The sequence below is a fragment of the Octodon degus genome, unplaced genomic scaffold, assembly GCF_000260255.1.
Source record: "Octodon degus isolate 3935 unplaced genomic scaffold, OctDeg1.0 scaffold00038, whole genome shotgun sequence".
Lineage (NCBI taxonomy): Eukaryota > Metazoa > Chordata > Mammalia > Rodentia > Octodontidae > Octodon > Octodon degus.
In genome coordinates this window covers 4,725,839-4,747,569 of record NW_004524614.1, presented here as the reverse complement: position 1 = coordinate 4,747,569, position 21,731 = coordinate 4,725,839, and the positions used below count along the sequence as shown (strand labels likewise).

Here is a 21,731-nt window from a genome sequence, read left to right as displayed (position 1 = left end):
CCCCTTTCCTCTCTGTAGGCTTTGGCAATCATCTTTCTACTTTCAGCTTCCATTTTGACATTAGATACTTCCTATGGGTGGAATCATACAGTGCTTGTCCTTGTGACTGGATTATTTTATGTAGTATAATGATCTTGAGGTTCATCTATGGGACAGGATTTCCTCTGTCTTTTAAGACTTCACAGTAATTTTCTTTCCCATTTTTCTGTCAGTGGACCATTGAGTTGCTTCTCCTTTGTTGAGTTTTGAGAATAATGCTGTGGCAAACATGGATATGCAAATGTCTGAGATTCTCCTTCAAGTCCTTTTGTATATAGACCTTAGAAGTGGGATGTTGGATCACAGTGCAATTCCATTTAAACATTTGGCAAATTGCTAGAGTCTCCATGTGGGAAAATCTGATTGCCAAAAATTCTAAGAGGCCTAGTCTTAGTAGGTCCCTCACAATTTTGAGGTTTTTTACTACCAGAATCCCTACCAAGTTCTCACAGTGAAGATCAGAGAAAAATGCATCCTCTTAGACAGGAAAGCAGAAAAGTAGCTGCTTTGAAATATGCCTTGGGTATTCTGTTCATCTTAAGTAGTTCTGCTTGAGGAGAACTACTTAACCAAAGTCAAATAACTTGGAATTTTAACTAACCACCCTGTATCCAATTCTACTTTGCTGTAGCTTGTGAGGGCAGCATTCACAACTCTAGTCCCTCCACCCTTCTTGTCTGACCAAGGAGAGCAAAATAAAACAAATGAAACAAAATTGTTCTCAGGAATAGACTTGTAAAGGGCACAGGCTGGAGGAACAGGCTCACTGAAGACTGAAGCCAAATCATAGGTCAACAGAACACTCCTTCATCTCCAAACATGCCTCACCACAGTGCTGGTAGGGCTGCTGCGCACACCAGACAAGCCTGAAAGAACGGAACATCATCGGGATTTACTGTGGAAGTCTCCACAGATAGGCAAAGACAAAAGGGAAGACTTAAATAAAAACATGGGAGTAGGAGGGATGTAGCTTCTGACACAGCTACAGCAAAAACTAAACAAAACCTTACTTTTAGACAAACATGAATGCTCACACTGAACATGTGTTTGCCTCAGTTCATTTTATCCGTCACATCAACCTGGCTTTTGATAGAAAACATAAGGCATGCTGAAAAACAAAAGGCGCAGACTAAGAGGCACCAAGCATTAGAATCTGCACTCAGAGAGAGCAGAGATATTGTAATGACCAGACTAGTAATTTAAAGTTGTTGCTTGGTGTCCATAGTAGGAATACAAAATAGAAAAAAGGAACAGAAAAAATATTTGTAGCAACAATGCCAGAATTTTCCAAAATATACCATGGCTACCAAACCACAGATCAGAAGACAGCCATCAAGCAGGAAGCAGGAAAGAAACAAAAATAAAAACAACAATGAAAAAAAACTACACATAAGTAGCTCATAGTCAAACTACAGAGAATCAAAGATAAAAAGAAAATTGAACAAAACCAGACAAAAACAGCCAGGTGTGTTGGTGTTGTACCTGTCATCCCGGCACTCTGGAGGCTGAGGCAAGAAGATTGCAAAGTCAAGCCTGGCCCAGGTAACTTAGGGAGATTGTGTCTCAAGTAAACAGTGAGCTGGGACTGTCACCCAGGGTGAAGAGACATTTCAAGCAAAAATGCCCAAAGCTGCGAGGCAGGAGAAAGGAAAGTGCTCATGATGGAGTCAGAGGAAGCTTCAGATTGATGAGGTCATGGGTCTTCACATCTCAGCCTGAGGGAACCCATGTTAACTGAAAATATAAGGGAAAAAGCCTGTTAAACTTTTAATAGATGTTCATACAGATTTGTATGTAGTTACCCAGCCAGGAGACCCGCTTGCAAACTGCAAAGTACTCAGTGTTTTCCATAGGTCCTGTAATTCATGTTCCCCCAGTAATGAGTGTTGGCCAGTTTATTTGAGACAATACCCAATGGCCATAGAAGATAAAAGAAAGGGATTAATCCCCACATTAAAGACATTTCTGCTAATGGATCTACAAAAAGTTCAGACTAGTCTTTATAATTACAAACTTAAAAAAGGTTATATTTCAGATTTCCCCTCTCTAGCTGCTCAAAAGACAGCAAATCAATGGTATATGAGATACTGAGGTCCCCTAGACCCTATCTTTATCATCTTTATGAGAAGTCATTACTGATGAAAATCATTTTCACTGTATTCATAATTATCCTGCTGATGTTATTATTTGGCCCATGAATGTTTAATCATTTCTTTGACATTGTTTCCTCCAGACTTAAAGCTATATGCCTATCCAAGATAAAAATTCCTGGTATCTATTGAGGGCCTTTAGATAGAACCTTTGGAGAGTATCTCTGACTGCTGGTTCACAACTATGACTGCTTTCAGCCTGAGGAAGCCAGAGCGGTCATTGCTCATGATTCCCTCACAGCAGTTTGGGTTACTTCTTCAGAGGGGGGAATGTTGTAGGCAGTTGAATTAGATAGAAATATTATAGGCAGTCAGACAGGGTTAAGCCCTCAAAGAGACACTATGGAAGACAAGGTGACTTTGCAACTTAAGAAGAGACAGACACTTTCATATGGGCCAGACCTCAAGACAAAAGAGGAACCAAACACAGCTACATACTTCCCAAGGGAAGTATCATCAGGGACTGATATTCTAAACAGGTATCAGTCACCTTGAAAGAGCCCTAAAGAGTCACTAACTCAACACCCAACAGGAAGGGACCCCGTATTCATGCCCTCTTGCTACATGACTTGCTTCCTCATTTGGTACTGTATTTAATCAATTTTACCTGACCAATGGTGCTTGTATTCTCATTGGATGACCATAGTTTTGTCCCACCTCATGCCCACCTAAGCGAGTTCCCATGTTCTCCACTACCTTAGACCCACCTCACCGCATGGTTTTACACTATAAAAGTCCCTGGAAGAGACAGCTTCCTGGGGACAACCCGCTTGGGGTCCCCCTTCTGTCCCTCTCTCAGACAGAAGCTTTCTTTCCCCCAATAAATTATTCTGCTCATAACAAAAGAAATGTCTTTGTCTTGCTAAATAAATAAGAACTGATAGTGAATCCCTGTGTGGAATCTCAGAGATGAATGCAACCACCAGAGATCTGAATGGTTCAGGGGTATGAGACTACTAACATTCACTTCATTGACCTGTTTGGCTCATGCTTCAAAGACTCATGGGTCTTAGAGAACATGAGTGGGGCCAAAGGAGCAGTTCAGAGGTACAGTACATGTTCAGTATGCATAAGATCCTGGGTTTGATCTCTAGAGCCACCAAGAAAAATTAAAAAGAATGAGAGTAGATTAACCTAAAGTTAATAAAGTGATCTCTACAACTGAAGCTGCTGTTCCACATGCAGTTTCTTCACTGGAGTAAAACCATTTGGCAGGTAGTATTTAGCTATCAATCTGAAAATGTCATTTTTTTTATGATTTCCTCTAGGCAAAGATTCCAGAAGTAGTTTCTGCTTACCTAGTTCTACTTTGTCTCTTTATTACAATCAAATTTATAAGGACAATTGCACTAGTTCCACAGCACTCATGCTGGTCTACTACACCATGCCAGCAGGTAGTGCAGACCCTGCTAAGCAAGACTCAACAGGTGGTTTAGAGGCCTGATGTTGCACATGAGCCACAGAAAGGAAATTCGTCCTTTAAAATTTGGACACCACCAGCTCTGCAGATTTTCTAGAGGTCTTTAGACCTAGTGTGCTACAATTTTTCTTAAATGTGAAATTTACTGTTTATTAGGAAACAAATTAATGTTGACATCACTGGGGGGAGAGTACCTACTAGTCTGTACCTGAGTGCCTATGTATTCATTTTAGTTCTTTTTTTCCTCTCTGAACTAATTTTTAAAACAACTATTTGAGGGGGAATCAACGTAAAACTTCACATATTTAAAAGTAAAACTTTATAAGTTTTGACTTATGTGTAAGACCATCACTGCAATCAAAATAATGAGCATATATATCTATTACCCCTGGATTGTTATCATCCTCCCCCCCCCTTTTGTGGTTCTTGGGGCTGAATCTGGAGCCTTGGATAGGAGTGCAAAGTGGTCAGGTGTTGGGATGGAGATCAGGCGTGCATAGACACTGCAACCAATACTGACGTGCTATGCACGCTGTTGACTGACAGTCGTGATGAACACCTTGTAAATTAGGATAGTGTTCCAGTCTTACTTGCTTTCCTCATTGGTGAGATATAGAAACTGACATCCACAACTTAGAGGAAAGGTTTTGGGTCGTGGTTTCAGAAGTTTGAGTCCATGGTTGACAGGCTCTGAGACACAAATGGATGGCCTAAGGGCTTGCAGCAGAGGAAAGCTGCTTACAGCATGTGGGCCAGGAAAAGGAGAAGGAGTGGAGGAGCAGAAAGGAAGCCCTGCCCTTCTGAGCCGGGCCCCTCCCCCATCAGATCCTACCTCCTAATGGCCAATTGGTTGTATTGCAACCATGATTCAATCACTAACCCAATGTCCGGCCTGCCTAAGAGTGCATGAGGCCTTTGGGGGACAGTCTCCATCCAAACTGTAAAAATGTATTATACAGTTTCTTCACAGCTAGGAAAAGTGAGTCCAAGAATCATGGGGTGGAAACAGAAGTGGTCTCTGTCACTACAACATATGACTTACTTGTAAGACCTTGCCTTCTATCTTCTGTTGTAGGTATTGCTTTTTTAGAGGCCCCTAAATGCCTGGAACTGGAGTTCTTTTCTTTTTTTTTTTTATAAATTTTATTTATTTGTTTGTGTGTGTGTGTGTGTGGCCAGCTCAGCCCACCAGGGGGCGGGGCTGGCTGGCATGTGGTGCTGGGGATTGAACCGCGGTCCCTGTGTTGTGCTTTGCTTAGCTTGTTCTAAGTAGGTGCTTTAGACCACTGAGCCATCTCACCAGCCCCTGGAGTTATTTCTAATGCTGCTATGACCACTGGTAAATTAATAAAAGACTACCTCATGAAAAAATTTCAGCTGACTCAGCATGGACTACATTCTTTTTTTCTGATAGGGTCTCACTATGTAATTCAGGCTGTCCTTAGAGTCCTTGTATAACCCAGGATAGGCTCAAACTTGTGGCAATCAATACTCCTGCCTCAGCCTCCAGATCCCTGGGATTACAGGTGTGCACTACCATGCCCGGCAAAGCTATTATTTTTCTCATGCATCTAGGAGTCATTTTACCATGAGGCTTATCCTTTATCTACTATACCTTCCATAGGTCCCTTCCAAGTGACATTATACCTTCAGTACAGCTCCTTCCACATATCCTCTGCTGATTCACTGCCTGTGAAAGTTGTAGCAATCCAGACACTGCCTGGATAAGGTCCTTACCTCAATGGTTGGGTGCTGAGTGATGCAGCTCTCAAGCCCTATTTGACTGTCTACTCCTTCAAACTCCCAGATTCAACTGCAGCAGCCTAAATTGTCTGGGAATAGGTGCTGAGCTAGAGTCAGAGGTGCAAGAAGTTTACCAGGGACCAAGGAAGGAAGCAGACAGTAGCAGGACTAGAGCTGAGGAAGGAGAAGCAGCTGAATTGCTATGCAGGCCACGCAGAGCCTCTGGCGAACTCTGAGGAACCTGAGCACCAGGTTCTTTTCTTTTTCATACTTAAAACATGCTCTTATTAATTAAGTTTATTGATTTTTTTACAATTTTTTATTCTCTTTAGATAATAATAAAAAAGAAAGCACGTATAAGATATATTAAAAATTAAGTTTATCGGTACCTTTTAAATATACATAATGATCATTTTCATCACAGGGATTTCGTACCTGTACATAACTTACGACATATCAATTTTGGTTTTTTTCCCCCCCACCAGTTTCTAACATAAAGCAGAAACAGCTGTTCTCTCATCGTTCAACTTGCTCGGTCACTGGATGCAGGCCACCTGCAGAAGGACATGTCTTTCAATAGCTTAGGCTAACACTGAGGAGCTGGGAGCTAGAAGCCACCTGCTGATCACTGCCTGTTCCCACTGAGCGCTCAAGGCGCATCTGGAGGGCATCTCTATTCTGTCTACAATGTTATACATGTGCTACATCCTACAATTGATGAACTCCTGAAATGTTCCCACTTTGGTGCAATTATGAATTAGGAACATTAGAGATAGTTTTTACAAGTTTTGCTTGACCTAATGCTTTCATTTGTCTTACATTTCTAGGACTGGAATTGCTAGATCATAACTCAAGTTGTATATTTGGTTTTATAAGAGATCACTAAAGTAGTCATACCATTTTATGTGCTAGTCAACAGTGTATAGTAATTCTAGTTGCTCTAGGTCCTTACCAAGGTTAGAGTCCTCAATCTCTTTAATTTTACTTCTTCTGGTAGGAATGTAATTTTTTGGTATATTTTGTGGTACTATAACAAAATACTTGAGATTTTGTAACTTAATTTTTAAAAAATCCAGATTTATTTATTTCTTATAGTTCTGGAGACAGGGAGGTCCAAGATAAAGCAATCCTGTGGCAGATGGTTGCAGGACAAGTGAAATGTGCAAGCACAGACCTGTGCCTATGCATATACATATACATACACATACACAGGAGAAGCAGAGAAATGCAGAAGGGGAGGGAGGAATAGGGAGTCCTTTGAGAACCCACTATCCAATTATCGCTACCATGATAATTAACCCACTCCTACAATAGGAAGGACACAGACTTTATAGCCTAATCACCCCTAAAAGATTTCAGCTCTCCATATTGTTGTAGCAAGGATTAAGTTCCTAATGAATGAAATTCAAGGAATGTACTTAAGCCATAGCTTGTGGCTTGTTTCATTTTCAGTTTTGCAATTCCTTGATAACTCATGATGTCAATCATTTTTTCCAGTATTTGACCATTTGTGTATTTTATGAAATACCAGTTCACTCTTTCCCATGTTTCTTTTATTGTAACCTTCCCAATCTGGCTTCTACTGCCATTCCTTCACTTCTCCATCCTCTATTTTTTTCTTATTTTCCTAAGCCTCTGTTTGAGCTTTTACATTTGTCTTTCTTTTCTTCCCACGATCACCAGAGATCCTTGCCATTGACCCATCCTCAGGGCCCAACCCACATGTCCTATCTTACATACTGGGTGATCCTGGAAGAGGCTTCACAACCTCCTGTAGGCGCCACTGCTTGGAGCCCCTGAAAACATGTGTGAAGGAAGACAGCAGGGTATGGCAAAGCGACTGGATATGTAACCTACACATTATGTGTGTGCTACAGGTTTTTCTTTTAACACAAGTCATACATTTTATACTTTTAAGACTATATAAACAAAAATCATGTATTAAATATATTTTCCCTATTCATCTCAGAGGCAAGATCCACTATCAGTATGTAGGCTTAGTTTCAGAAGATATTCTATGTACATACAAACATGCCATGCCCTCCCTGTTAGAGGACACACTAACCTTTTACTGGAGCATGATCACTTGTGCAAATTACCAAGATTCCTATTAAGCTTCACTAGCTTCCAAGGTAAAGTGCCAACGCTATTTTCTAAGATCAAGGATTAAATTCTCCATGCAACAGTGTGATTCTACGAGGATGCCGAAATCACCAGGTGCTAGTCTCCATTTCCAGCTCAGCAGCATCACTAATGAGGAACCTGGGCATAACTTTTCTCCATTGGCTACTACAGACCTGTAGAGCTCAGAGATAAATTCTTCCTCAAGAATTTATTTTATTTTGCTTTTGGACGTAGGCCACTAATCTAAAATTTGAGATTGCCACATTGTTTTCTTGGTTTCCAGACCTGTTGATTCCTGACTTTGTGAGAAAGGACAATCTGTTGGTCAGGAATTCAGAACAGATTTAATGTCCTGTAAAAGAACATCCCAACCTCATAATATCAAGACAGGAATACAGGGAACTTGGAGATATAAACATAGTTAACATGTAAGAAAAGGGATTTGCGATTCATGCCTATTTTCACATTGATATTATACCCATGGTTTTAATATGGCTCTGATGCAGAATAATCAAAACAAGAAAAAAGGCCAAGTAATTACGAAGAGACAGCTTAAACAAACAGCTAAAAATATTGTATCATATGCTTGGGCTGCCATAACAAAGTGTTACAGTGACTTAAGAGAAATTTCTCTTAGTTCTGGAGGTTCGATGTCTATGATCAGGATGCCAACATGAGTGATCCATGGCTTCAGATAACAGTTCCACCACTTCTTATCTTTGAAATCACAGGAAAACTTCTAAAATACCCTGTTTCACTGGCCTGATGGCTCAGTGAACTAAAGTGCTTGCCTAGGCAGAGCGCAGCAGCCAGGGTTCATTCCCGGCACGCCATGCTGGCCCTGGCCCCTGGGTGCGCTGAGACCACAATTGAGACTGGGCGTGGTGGCAAGTGCCTGTAATCCCAGCTCTTCAGAGGCTGTGAACAGGAGAATCAGTACAAGTCCAATCTATGTAGTGAGACCCTGAAGACCTTGTCCTAAATAGAGAAAAATAAATACCCTGTTTCTCTTGTTTGTTGTATAGGGTGGAGGTGACAGTATCTTCTTCATATGTGTGGGAGAACCACGTGGACTCAAAAGGCCTTTGCTTGGCCCATGTGGTGAACAGAGTTATGACTCACATAAATTCAGTACAGCTTACTAATATATCGTGGGGGAAATACTGACAGTTTTCTAGATTCAGCCTTGCTGGTGAGAGAAGGCCCTTACACTGGATCCTAGAGCACAGACATTTCTTAGGAGATGGGTGAGGCTCCACTTTTACCAAGAATTCATCTCACATAATGTCTAGAAAAGAAGCGTTGATTACCTGTCAGATACTCTCTACAGTCCAAAGATGATGGCATGATGTCCAGGAGTGGTAGAAGTGTATACAATTGGCTGTAATATAAAGATGTAAGTGCTATGCTAAGTCATTTCAATAACCAACGACAGAAAGATAAATGATACCCAGCATATCTGAAGACTCCTTTATACTCCCCAAAATAACCACAGTGACATTCAAAACTCCATGGTCATTTTCCCCAGTGAGGACTAAGGAATGTCCTGTGCTCAGCCCACTCAGTAAAATCCCCTTTTGGCTCCTCCTATTCATGTATGGTCTGTTTGAAAAGAGGAGCCACAAATGGATGACTGGACATGGTAGAAACCAGTTTTTAGTTCACATATCTTAGGTATTATGTTTTCTTTTCCTTCTTTCTCTTTTTTTTTTTGTACCAGGGATCAGACTCAGGACCTTGAGCTTTCCAGGGAGGTGCTTATGCCGCTGAGCTACTTCTCTGGCCCAGGTATTGTTTTCTAAAACAACATTAAAAAAAAAAAGTTCTACTAAGTTTTATTTGTGTTTAACTCTTAATGCTTTTTAGTGGAAACATGAAATGTAGTTCCTGAAAATCAGGACTTTTGTACCTTTCTATTCAAAATTAGAGACTCAGTCAAAATATCTTAGTTGGCAGTTGAGGAAATGCAGTCCAGAAAGATGACCCAGATAAGGCCCCACAGCTATATCCAGAGAGGGAGGGCTGAGATTTGATTTCTCTGACTTCTATCCTGGGCTTGGTCATCTCTAAATATAGTTGTGCTGGCAATGAGATAGCACTGAGGTAGAGGGGCACTCCCACGAGTGTCACCATGTTAACTAGAGATGTAGGAGGTAGCTGGTGCATTTCTCAGGAGAGTTCCTCCTTAAACACCAAATGTACTCTTGATATTTTAGAGACTAAAAGAATGTTCTTTCTTGGTAAAAAACTTTAAAGACTATAATAAAAGTTTGTAGAGTTCTTTTTCAAGGGAAAATAATTTGTAGGTGGTCTGTCCTTTAATATAATTTATATAAGGAAGGCACATATAGCTAGGCCTGTTGGTTTATACCTGTAATTCCAGCACTCTGAAAGGCTGAGGCAGGAAGATCAACATGTTCAAGTTCTGCCTGGGTAACTTAAGACCATGTCTGAAAATTTTTAAAATGTTAAAAAGATCTGGGCGTATAGCTCAATGTGAAAGCCTTGAATTCAGTCCCCATTCACACACACACACACACACACACACACACACACACACACACACACGGTAAATATGGTTAGGTTAAAAAGCTCCCTTAATCTTGAGCATAAAAATGTGTTCATTATAATTATCTGTGTATGTGTGCATTGCGTGTGGTGCTGGAACCTTCGAACTGAGCTACATCTCTAGGCCTTTAATTTTGTTCTTTAAAAACATTTTTTTAAACAGGTCTAAGTCCGTAAATTGCTAAGGCTAAGCTCGAACTTGCAGTCTGCCTGCCAAATGAACTTAGTAGTTTATTATACATAAAGAGTACAGGCCCGGGGAGATGGCTCAGTGGAATAAGCGCTACCCTGGCAAGCGCAAGGGCCTGAGTTCAATCCCTGGTTCAAAAAAAAAAAAAAAAAAAAAGTACATAACAAAATGATACAGTTCAGCTTCATTTTTACTTACTCATAACAAGAATTTTAAAAATCTCCATGCTGCACTATCTCTAATACACACTTAAATATAAAGTATTTCACATTTAACACAGATAATCTGGACTGATATGCAAACAGATTTTAAGAAAATCAGAAAAAATCAAATGACTGTGTGTGTGTGTGTGTGTGTGTGTGTGTGTGTGTGTGTGTCCGAACGGGATGTGTGTCTTCATAGTCACAAAATGAGCTCCAGTCTAACCTGGGAGCAGGCAGAACACTTTGGGTATGGCTCAGCAGGGAATGGAGAGGGGTGAGCTATAGCCATCTTTCATAGTTTCTCTTGGAGCCCCAGCAACTAGCTCTTCCAGCATATAGGAAGAGCTTCTTTTGGCTTCCAGGCAGTGGGTTACGACATCCCAAGGACCTGGTGATGGTCAAGCCTATGTGCAGCTGCTTTGGGAAACTAGGGAAAGAGAACAAGGAGAGAGGTTTTTCTTCTTTTTGTGGACTGGGCAACAGGGCTGTTGGTGATGTTTCTGGGGTATAAAGTAGGAATAGAGGTTGGAAAGATTTGCTACTGTATGTTAAGACAGGTATAAGAGAAGATATTGGAAAGCACCTTTTTTTTTTTTCAGTACTGGGGATTAAACGCAGAGCCTTCCCACTAAGCTCCATCCTCACACTCCCCACTCCCATAATTTTCTGAGATGGGGTCTTGCTTGGTCCTGAAGTTGCCCAGGAAGGTCTTCAACTTGCAATCCTCCTGCCTCTGCTTTCTAGGGTGCAGAGATTACAGAAAATCTGCAAAGTCACTTTTATTTAAAAGGAAAATTCCTGGAACAACTATATTGGATGTGGTACTATAGGACTTTATCCAACCAAGGTCTAGCACCAAAATAATTATTTTGATTTTAGATTTTGAGGGTTCTTTTAAAAGTACCACCTAAGACTGATATGTTAACATATGAAATGTAGAGAAATTATTCTAGCTAACAAATGTATTTGGAAATGCACTGGAAACAAAAGAGCCAATTTTTAAACTTCAAGTAATTTAGAACATTAAATCCAAAGCCATTTTGAGAATTTCCTACTTTGTTAACCTAAATGAAAACAAATGCAAAGCTATCGCAGAGCTTCTTGGTCAGTTCCCAGCCTGGAGAGAGTTACAATTTTTCATAGATCTGCCTGCTGACCACATAACTTTTAAATTTTATTTTGACTCCCAAAAAAATAAAGCATGTGATTTGTAAGTGTTTTATTATTTGAGAAGTTTTGAGAAATTACCAAATTATAGCACATCAAAAACTGGGACTAGATTTAACAATTTGAAAACTTTTCTAAAACTAAGTTCCACACAAAACAGGATAAAAACAACAAAGATGTACACTACACGGCTGAAGGAGCACACTCTTGCTAAGCCTTGTCTTCAGAACAAGTTTCTTTGCATTCGCTTCCGTGAAGAGTCAAGAGGTCATGACTTGCTGGTCACCATCAGCGACCTTACAAAACAACCTGGGAGGGAGTCGTTCTCAGGTGTTTTTCCTGGTTGCTCACCTCTGTGCTGCTGCACCCCAGTCCCAGTGTGGTGAACTCAGTGCCTGTTGGGTCGTGGGTCGCACTTGTCCCTGGTGCCCCGCTTCCTTGGAGGAGAGTAGCTCACGGAGCTTCGAGCATGCAAGCTGTGCTTGTAAGGATGACTTCTCTGCTTCTTCGTGTCTTTCTGGTCCTGGCTTTTTGCGGTTTCCTTAGTACCCTCTTTTTGTTCATGGTCTTGCTCTTTATGGGAGGGCAGTGTGTTCTTAATTGTGTTAATTAGGAATCTTTTATTTGTACCAGCAAGAGGACACTTCATCCTGAGGGGGTGAGAAAAGGAAAACCATCTTTAATAAAAGAGCTAACTCCCAAGCTGAGAACAGTGTCTTGATTATTACCAAAGAATTGCCTTACACAGAATCAAGCTGCTGAGTTTGTTGGGCTTTCCTTGCATGCCATCTAGTGTAAACTCAGAGTACAAGGCAAAGTCAAGACACTGAGAATTCCTGAGACGGGCTGACCATGCCTGTTTACAAACCTTCCAACTTTTCTTCCCTACTGGGACTAAATTTACCATAAACTTTATGTACAGGTATGCCCACAATGGCAATTAATAGAATTATTTAATATTTTCTTTCTACCCAAATGATTTGACTATACTGACTCCAATTAAACTTAACTGTAGCATGCTTTTTATTACCAAAGAATGAAAATGTCTCTGGTCAAGCAATTAAAAAGTATAATCTGGTACATCTTGCATATAACAATTAAGTGATCTCCTCCAGAAATATTGTATAAGGAAACCATAAATATGAAATAATCTCTTTTTACTTAAAGTCTTCACTCTCAGGAATCTAGTTTCTACTCTGTAAAAGGCACTTTCCTTACAGTCCCTTTTGGGGTGACTTTCTGTGCAGTGTGTATTTAAATAGCTCCATGATTCAGGCTCACTCAGGAGTGAGACAATAACCAAACTGCCTGCTTATATGCTTAGATATAATTACATCTCACAGCAGTTGTAATTTTTTAGGCATGGTAGCACTTTCATTTTGATAAAGGAAACTCCACACAAATGAAAACCTGTTGCCATACGATAGGCTGTTTCAGGAGTATGCTGATCTCAAAAATCATCTTATTCACAGTGGCTAGTGTTAAAAATGAATAATATCCATCTTTCTATTAAACTGACAGAGAAACTTACACAATACAGATGGTCTCTGACTTATGATGTTTTGACTTGATTTTTCAATTTTATGATGGTGTGAAAGCAATACTTAACTCAGTAGAAACCATACTTGACATTTTGTTTCAAAGTCATTTATAACTTTATTACAAAACAGGCTTTGTGTTAGGTAATTTTGCCCAACTGTAGGGCTAGTGTTCTGAGCCTATTAAAGGGAAGCTCACTTTAGCTATGATATTCCAAAAGTTAGGTGTTTATATGCATTTTTTTTTTCAGAACTGGGAATTGAACTTTACATATATTTTTGACTTATAAATTTATTGAAATGTAGAACCACTATAAATTGAGGAGCATGTATTGTCAAAATCAAACCATAGCACTTTATTAATTGTGTAGACTAATACCGTACAGATGAAAGCGAATAGTCATCTGCATAGCTTCAATTATAGAGAGTTCTGACCACCTCAGGAAACCAGAACAGCACTGACACTCTTAAGTGAAAGGAAGGAGTAGAGAAAAAAACACTTCCTGCTGCAAATAATTAACTCTTGAGTCCAGGACAGAGGAAACTCTGGGAAAAAGCAAAGGTGAATCTTAGTGTATTATACCTGGTTAATCCTCAGGCCAAGAAAAAAAACAGTGGGATGAACAAGAGTAAGGAGGAAAAGAAACTGGGGAGAAAAGGACAGGACAGTGCAGAAGCCACGAAACATCCAGAGGCAGTGACAGCCCCGGAGTTTACAAAACTATGGCACTCCCAGAAGTGAACTTCCAGAAAAAGGACACCAACATCACACTTGCTTTTGGTCTCAGGATTATGGCACTTGTGCTCCTGGGGGCACATCGAATGAGGATACCCGAGACAGGAAGGAGGGCAGGCCTGCAGTGGCCCCACAAAGCACTACCAAACCAGGTGCTACTGTTCTGCAGAATTCACGCACCTACAATATTTAAGTGACAATGGAATACACTTCTCTGACAAAACTAAACAAAAAAAGGGGATACAAAGGAAGGACCATTTTGCATCTATATATTCAAAACAGGATAGATATACAGCTGCATTCTCTTAATTCAATGAATAGAGAAATTTGTTCTAATAGTGTTTGTGGACAGGATATCCTGTCTGCATCTTGCACTATGAATAACCACTAAGAAGACAACAATATGCAATGTATTAATTAATGAAACTGTCCTAATCGGTTTTGAAACTGTCTCATTGCTATTTGTTTCTCAATAAAATATATATATAAAAAGACTCTATCTTAGAAAAAACAAAACACCCCCACCCCTCTGCAAAGCTTTGTCAATCCCTACTAAATTCCAATAGATTTTGTCATCTTTGATATCAGATCATCTTTATTTTTTTTGATGACTACATCATCTAATTTAATTTTTACAATGGTCCTACAAGGCAGGGCTATTGTATCCATACAGTACATATGCAGAGCCAAGATTCAAGTGTTCAAGTCAACTGTTCATAGTCCGAGCAGATTAGAACTTTGTCCACTCACACTGGAGGCATTTCTCTGAACAAGTGGCTTGAGTCATCACAAAATTCAGAATTTCTACTCCAGATCTGCTTAATCAGTTTTCTCTCAAAATCCCTGCTGTTGGTATGACATAAAACTGATTTGTTTTAAGGCATGGATTAAAATAAGTCATCTAGGCTGTATTTACAAGGATAATGTAATTACAGCAATTTTCAGGAGTGTTCAGGCTCCCCCAAATAAATATTAGTGAGGAAAGATAAGTTGGGAGACCCAATTAGCCAGACTGGATCGGTTTCTCTGGCAGTGTGCGTACCTCTCCAGTACCCTTTTCTTATACAGCTGTAATGTACCATCGCTTGCCTTGGTAAGTCCAAATCCAGGGGTTGGATATAAGTTCTTAAGGAGAGATCTGCAAACTGTGTGCATCATCCTGTCCCTTGCTGCCTTGTCTTAGGACCATGTATTTATTTGGCATAAAATTGGAAGAAAAAACAAAACAAAACACAAACTCAGCTAAATGTTTCCTTTTATAAACTGAAGAAAAAGACCATGAGTTGTGACCTCAAAAGACTTATGTCAAGTTAAAAAAAAAAAAATCTCAGGTATTTCTTTCTCTAGTTGTTTTTCAAGAATGAATTATGTATAATTTCATTTGTTCTCTATTTCGGAATAATGAGTGTTCTAATAAAATGTTAGGATTCTTGAAATTTTGTCTTCATGTGGAAAGTCTGTTGTCGTTTACTCCTTTTTCTCCTGTGTTTAATTATTTATCCTATTTAGCTGGTTGCTTCTGATCTCATTCCTGGAGTTCTGATCATTTTGGTCCCTCTCTAGAGCATCTTTCAGGAACCTGTGTAGGGTTGGCTTTGTCATCATGAAATTCTTTAGTTGTTCTTTGTCATGAAAGTATTTCACTTCTCCATCAAACTTGAAAGAGAGTTTTGCAGGGTATAGTATTCTGAGCTGGGATTTGTTTTCATAGAGGACTTGAAGTATTCTGCTCCATGCTCTTCTTGCCTTCATGGATTGTGAAGAGAAGTCGGGCATAATTCTGATGGGTTTTCCTTTGAATGTGATCTGTGTCTTTTCTCTAGCGGCTTTCAGTACATTATTCTTGAGCTGAATTTCTGGGATCTTGACTCTTATGTGTCTCGGTGTGTTTTTAATTGGGTTGAGGTTACTTGGCTTTCTGTATGCTTCGGTTACCTGAATGTCAGATTGTTTCCTCATATTTGGGAAGTTTTCTATTACTTCTGCCCATATTTTTTTAATGTCATTTGTATTGACTCCTTTCTCATTGATACCTATTAGTCTCATATTGTTCATCTTTGCATTGTCTTGCAAGTGATGAATTATTTTTCCTGCACCCTAGTTGTTTTTAAGAGATCTTTTCTTACCTTTACACTAGCTGCACCAGCATCTTCAAGATCTGAAACTCTGGCTTCACTTTCACTTAAACAGTTTTGCAAGGTTGTGATTGAGATTTTAAGTTCCTCTATATCTTTTTGACTCTGCTTCATGTGATCTATTTCTTTTCTGTATTGCTCATTCAAGAAATCTGTCATTTTTCTAATTTCTATTTTTTTTAATCAATGTCAGACTCTTGCTGTCACTAAATGGCCCAGGTTGGGATTAAATTTGTTCCTCTCCTCCCTTGGCTTCCCAGGATGTTGAGATTATAGATATGTGCCATTATCCTGACTTAGTTTTAGTTTTGTGAGGAAGCTCCACAATGTTTCCCATAATAGTTGTACTGATTTATGTCCACAATGATAGGGAGTGAGAGTCCTCCTTTGTGCCTGGGATTCTTTTTTTTTTTTTTTTTTAATGGAACTGGGGATTGAACTCAGGCCCTTGCGCTTGCCAGGGAAGTGCTTATTCCACTGAGCCATCTCCCTGGCCCCAAAGCTTTGTTTCTATTTTTTCTTTTTTTGGTCCTTTTTTCCTGTCCTCCTGCCTCCTCCCCCCTTTTTTGCGGTACCGGGGTTTGAACTTAGGCCCTTGCGCTTGCCAGGCAAGTGCTTATTCTACTGAGCCATCTCCCCAGGCCTGTGCCTGGGATTCTATTCAAGGTGAAAACCAACAATGGCTTGGACAGACTTTGGCTTACTAGGGGAGAATGGGGCTGGAGTCTGAAAGTCAGAGTTCTTCCAAATGCACCAGAACATACTTCAGAAATGATGGCCCACAGGCAATCATACTCTACTAGTAAATAAGACAGGGCAATGAGGCGGAGTGATAGCAAGCATATGTGGAGCTACATACAGCAAATGATTTTATGGAGAAAAATCTTAAAGTCTCCTCTAAAGAGACCCAGAATGAGAAGAGTAACATTAATGCCAACATCTGAAGACATCAATTCTGGCAGCTGCTGTGGCTGTCAGCATAGGAATTAATTTTGCTGAGTCTCATAGCCAGCTGTGGCACAGCTAGTAAGTCTTCACACTCTGTGGCACAGTGGTCAAGCACACATGCTGTAGGATCACACCATTCACTGGTTGAACACTGGGCATGCTCTCTGTTCTCCCGGTTGTCTCTTAGCAGCTATTGGGGAATACATAATAGTGACTAACTTAAAGGGCTACACATAAATTAAATGAGTAAGAACACACAAAATGCTCAAAACAATGCCTGGCTCATAACAACCACTTATTCTGTTTGTGCTTTGGCTAAGCCTTACTATTTAATCAATGGTGTGATTGTGGGTAAGTTGTGTCCTTTTTGCATGGGTTTTCCCTACTTGCAAAATGGGAATAACAGAAATCTATCTTATTGTAAGGATTTAATGACATGACAACACAACATTTTGCCTATACTTGGCATAAGCCAAATCTTTATTAGATGCTTCTCCAAATTCATAACATCACTAATTCCAAAAATGAAAAACTTATGTAAACCAAAATCTTCTTATGACTCCCAAATTTGTGGCAGCAAAACTTGAAGTGACCACTTATTGAGCTCTTAATACAGTTTTGTGTCATTTAGTGTAAATATTCATCTTTCGCTGAATACTACGCTGAACAAGTGCATGAGGCCAGACACCTTGTATGTGATGCAGGACATTTCTACAATCTGAAAATACCTAAACTCAGAAACTTATCTTGAAATAAGGGGTGTGGACCTGTATTATCATTACTTGTACCTCTTCATGAAAAAGAGCAAAGCTAGCACACACACATAAGTGAATATATCAGGAATTTTTCCAAAATAGCAACTCACGATATTAAGCGAAGTCTCAAGCCAGTGGAGATAGTACATTAATCAAGAGGGCTGGGGAGATAGCTCAGTGGTCTAAGTGCCTGACTGGTAAACACAAGGACCCAGGTTTGATCCCTGGTACCACATGCCATGCCAGCCACTGAATGCCATGCTGGCCACTGAAACTGGGTATGCTAGTGCACACCTGCAATCCCAGTGCTGGGGAAGCTGAAACAGGAGGATCACTATAAGCTGCGTAGCAAGACCCTGAAATAATTAATTAAGGTTAAAAAAAAAGCCCACCGCAGAAGGCCTCAGAGATAGCTCAGTGGCATAAGTGCCTGCCTGAGAAGCACAAGGTCCTGAGTTTGATCCCAGTACCAAAACAAAAAACAGAGGGCCTGCTCCTTGGCTCAGTTGTTTAAGCACCTGCACATGCAAATGTAGTCAGGCTCAGGATACCATGGTTCAATCCCCACCTCCACCTGCCTTACCAGACCCACCCCTAAGGCATCCTGAGCCGGGTGGTGGGGTGGGGGAATCATTCCCCAAACAAAAAACAAACCCACATAGCAGAATATCTGATATTTCTCAATTTAAAAAGAGATTGATAAAACAAAAAAATAGCCATACTTGATGGAAAATATCTGTTCCATGTTATGCCTAAGATATTTGATATTCAGACAGATAGGGAAGTTAAACCCAACTGCATATGTTGTAGGGTAATAATAAGCCTCTCTTCTGGAGGGTTAACAACCTAAGTTTGCAGACCAAAAATTAGAGAAATAAAAGGGCTGCAAGGACAGCCAACATTTTGACCCTAGCCTTTCAAGGTCAATGAAGACGCAGGACATAGGAGAACATATACTGTAACATCATGTAACTCAGTTGTGTCCCAAATTTTCTGATCAAGGAGATTATGGGGCCATAGAGTAACATGATTGATGATGTAGAGTGTGCCTAAGGAGAGTCACATGGACAGAAAACATTCTCTCAGGCTTTCACAGAGAGCAAACTGGTCAAGCAATGACCATGACTCATCCACATGCCTGACACTGACAAAGGATCTACAAACTGCGGTACAGGGTTACAGGATAAATCCTGAGGGGACTTGACTGACCTTATCACATACAAAAGTTAGATTTGTTATATAGGTCTTGCTTTATCTTGATCTTAACCATCCAGCAGAAATAAAAATGAGGTATATAAAGTAAAGCCATATAAATATGCTGAGCTGTAAAAGGCTCAAGTCAACAACTTCTGCGGATAACCCATTACTATTGTGGACTGCTGGAATGTGTGGGATTGTTTTGCTGAATTCATGCACCTATGGTATTTAGATGTCAATGGAATACCCATCTCTGACAGGACTAAACAAATAAATGGGATACAAAGGAAGGACCATTTTGTATCTGTATATATACAGAATATTTAGGATAAATATACAGCTACTTTCACTTAATTCAATGAGAAGAAAGATTTGTACTAATAGTGTTTGGATGGGATATCCTGTCTCCATCTTGTACTATGGATAACCATTAAGAAGATAACAATGTACAATGTATTAATTATTGAAACTGTCCTATTAATCAGTTTTGAAACTGTCTCACTGCTGTTTCTCAATAAAATAAAAATAAAAATATAAAAATGAAAGAAAATTACTCAGGAAGGAAAAAAATAAAAATACAAGCTAATGAGACTTTTATACACATTTTCATAAAAGTGGTTAAAATTTAGAAGTTTTGGTGCACTATGAGATGCCACCTCTGGGCTTATAATTTGCATTTCCAAATGTGCTGCATACTCCTAGACTATTGTTCTCAGATGTAAAACTAAAGGCTGAAATAGTCACCGGTCTCTAGAGTCCTTTCAGCTTTAAGTCTCAGTTCTTGGTTTGTACATTAACCCTTTGGAACCGAACTCTTGTTCCCTTATCAGTCTCTTGGTTTCTCTACTCATTCTTACTGACATTTCCTTCCACATAGCCGGGACTATGTACACATGCCACAGCACCTGGTTTACATTAAATGATTTAACTTCCAGTTCTGTCATCACAGAAGCTGTGATGGAGGGTTCCATATGCCACGGAAGATTTCCAAAGAATGTGCCCTTAGACTAGGACTGAATGGGGCTAAAATTACAAACCTCATTTTTTCTTCATTGAGCAGCATGCTATACATTTGATAAAAATAAACTCCCAGCAGTTAATCATACTTGACCTGAAAAAAATGGTAACTTCTAAACAAATGTAAAACACAGAAAAGGAAAGATAAAGTGTATGGGGTTTTTCTGATTTTAATATTTTTGTCTCCGGATGAAGAATGGAGGTAGTATGTAGCTTTCTGTACAGATAGACTTGCCACTTTTAGCTTCTACAACAGCTTTATGGCTATGAGCCATCAAATAGTGACACATGATCACTAGCCACTAGGGTTCATGGTCGCATAATATCAAGGATGACACTGTGCTTAGGAAGCAATCCCCTGTGCCAGTTCTACTGAGGATTACCTCATTTAGTCTCTGCAACATCATGCGCTTCACAGACAGAGTCCTCCCTTGCAGCACGAGCCTGCCCAGGACGGATTCACTGCAGTATAAGCAGACAGCCAATTAGCAGAGAGGTCAAGCGGCTGCAGGTAAGAGGCATGCTGTTGTGCCTGGAGCTGTGGCTTCACCATAAAGACAAGCAGAGGCCACACAAGAGCACAAGACAGTCACAGACAGAGACAAGGACCAGGGCAGGACAGTCTTCAACAAATCTGACTTTATGTGAAGTATAACAGGCATTGCGGAATGCCTGATTCATAAAAATTATTTTTATGGTAGGAAGACAAGATGCCTTGGGATTATGAAAGCAAGGTTCTATGCAATGTACTTCAATTTATTCCCTCATTCTGTGTCCAAATCCATTTCCATACCAGAAAGCACCATTTTTAAAAATTAGTACATATATGCAATATATAATGATTACGTTCACCACCAGGAAATTCTTCCTGTACATGTCTTTCTTTTCCTATTTCCCTCTTCATGTATATAAGCCATTTCCACTTTTTCCTTTCCACTCTCTTTCCACATCCCTTTTTCTTCCTTCTCTCTCCTTCCTTGTTCCCCTTCCCATTTGAACATGTTCTTCCTATTTCCCAATACCCATCATCAATCTTACTCCTCATTCACCTTTTGGGTTTTTCACACAAGAGAAACAATGAGATATCAAAGATAAGGTAGCTGAGTTGTGTCTGCATCTTCTAATCTAGCCACTGATCCTCAGGTCTGTCTCTATGTATCACGTTGATTTTATCAGAGTAGCTTTATAATATAACTTCAGGTCAGGGATTATGATACCTCCTGCCTTTCCTTTGTTTCCCAGGATTGCTTCTGATATTCTGGTTTCAAATGATTTTTTTTCTTTTTCTTTTTTTTTGTGGAACCGGGGATTGAACTCAGGCCCTTGCACTTGCCAGGGAAGCGCTTATTTTACGGAGCCATCTCCCCAGCCCTCCAAATGAATTTGAGGAAAGTTTTCTCCAGCTCTGTGAGGTATGTTAATGGTATTTTAATTGAGATTACATTGAATCTGTATAATCATTTTGGAAATATGGCCATTTTCACAATGTTAATTATTCCTATCCAGGAGTATGGAATATTTTCCCAATTTTCTCAAATCCTCTTTAATCTCTTCTCAGTCTAATGTAACTTTCACTGTATAAATCTTTTACATCCTTTATGAAACTGATTCCTAAGTATTTTATTTTTTTTGGATGTTATTGTGAAAGACATCGTTTCCCTAATTTCTCTTTCAGTGCATTCATTGTTTGTACACAAAAATGCTACTGAGTTCTGGCTGTTGACTTTGCATCCTGCTATGTTGATAAAAGGGCCAGACATGCTCACTGGAAGAAAGATAGCCTTTTTAATAAATGGTACTA

General features: G+C 39.7%; 1 protein-coding gene and 1 pseudogene across 1 annotated transcript; both read right to left on the bottom strand.

Annotated features, from left to right (window-relative positions):
* Positions 1–21,731, bottom strand: part of LOC101570385 — a 73,452-nt pseudogene that overhangs the window by 32,882 nt on the left and 18,839 nt on the right.
* LOC111816722 (protein POLR1D-like) lies at positions 11,993–20,393 on the bottom strand. The gene is made up of 2 exons (XM_023715052.1): positions 20,314–20,393; positions 11,993–12,254 (listed from the first exon to the last, which is right to left on the bottom strand). The coding sequence occupies exons 1-2, from the start codon at positions 20,316–20,318 to the stop codon at positions 11,993–11,995; spliced, it is 267 nt and encodes an 88-aa protein (XP_023570820.1). The 5' UTR covers positions 20,319–20,393.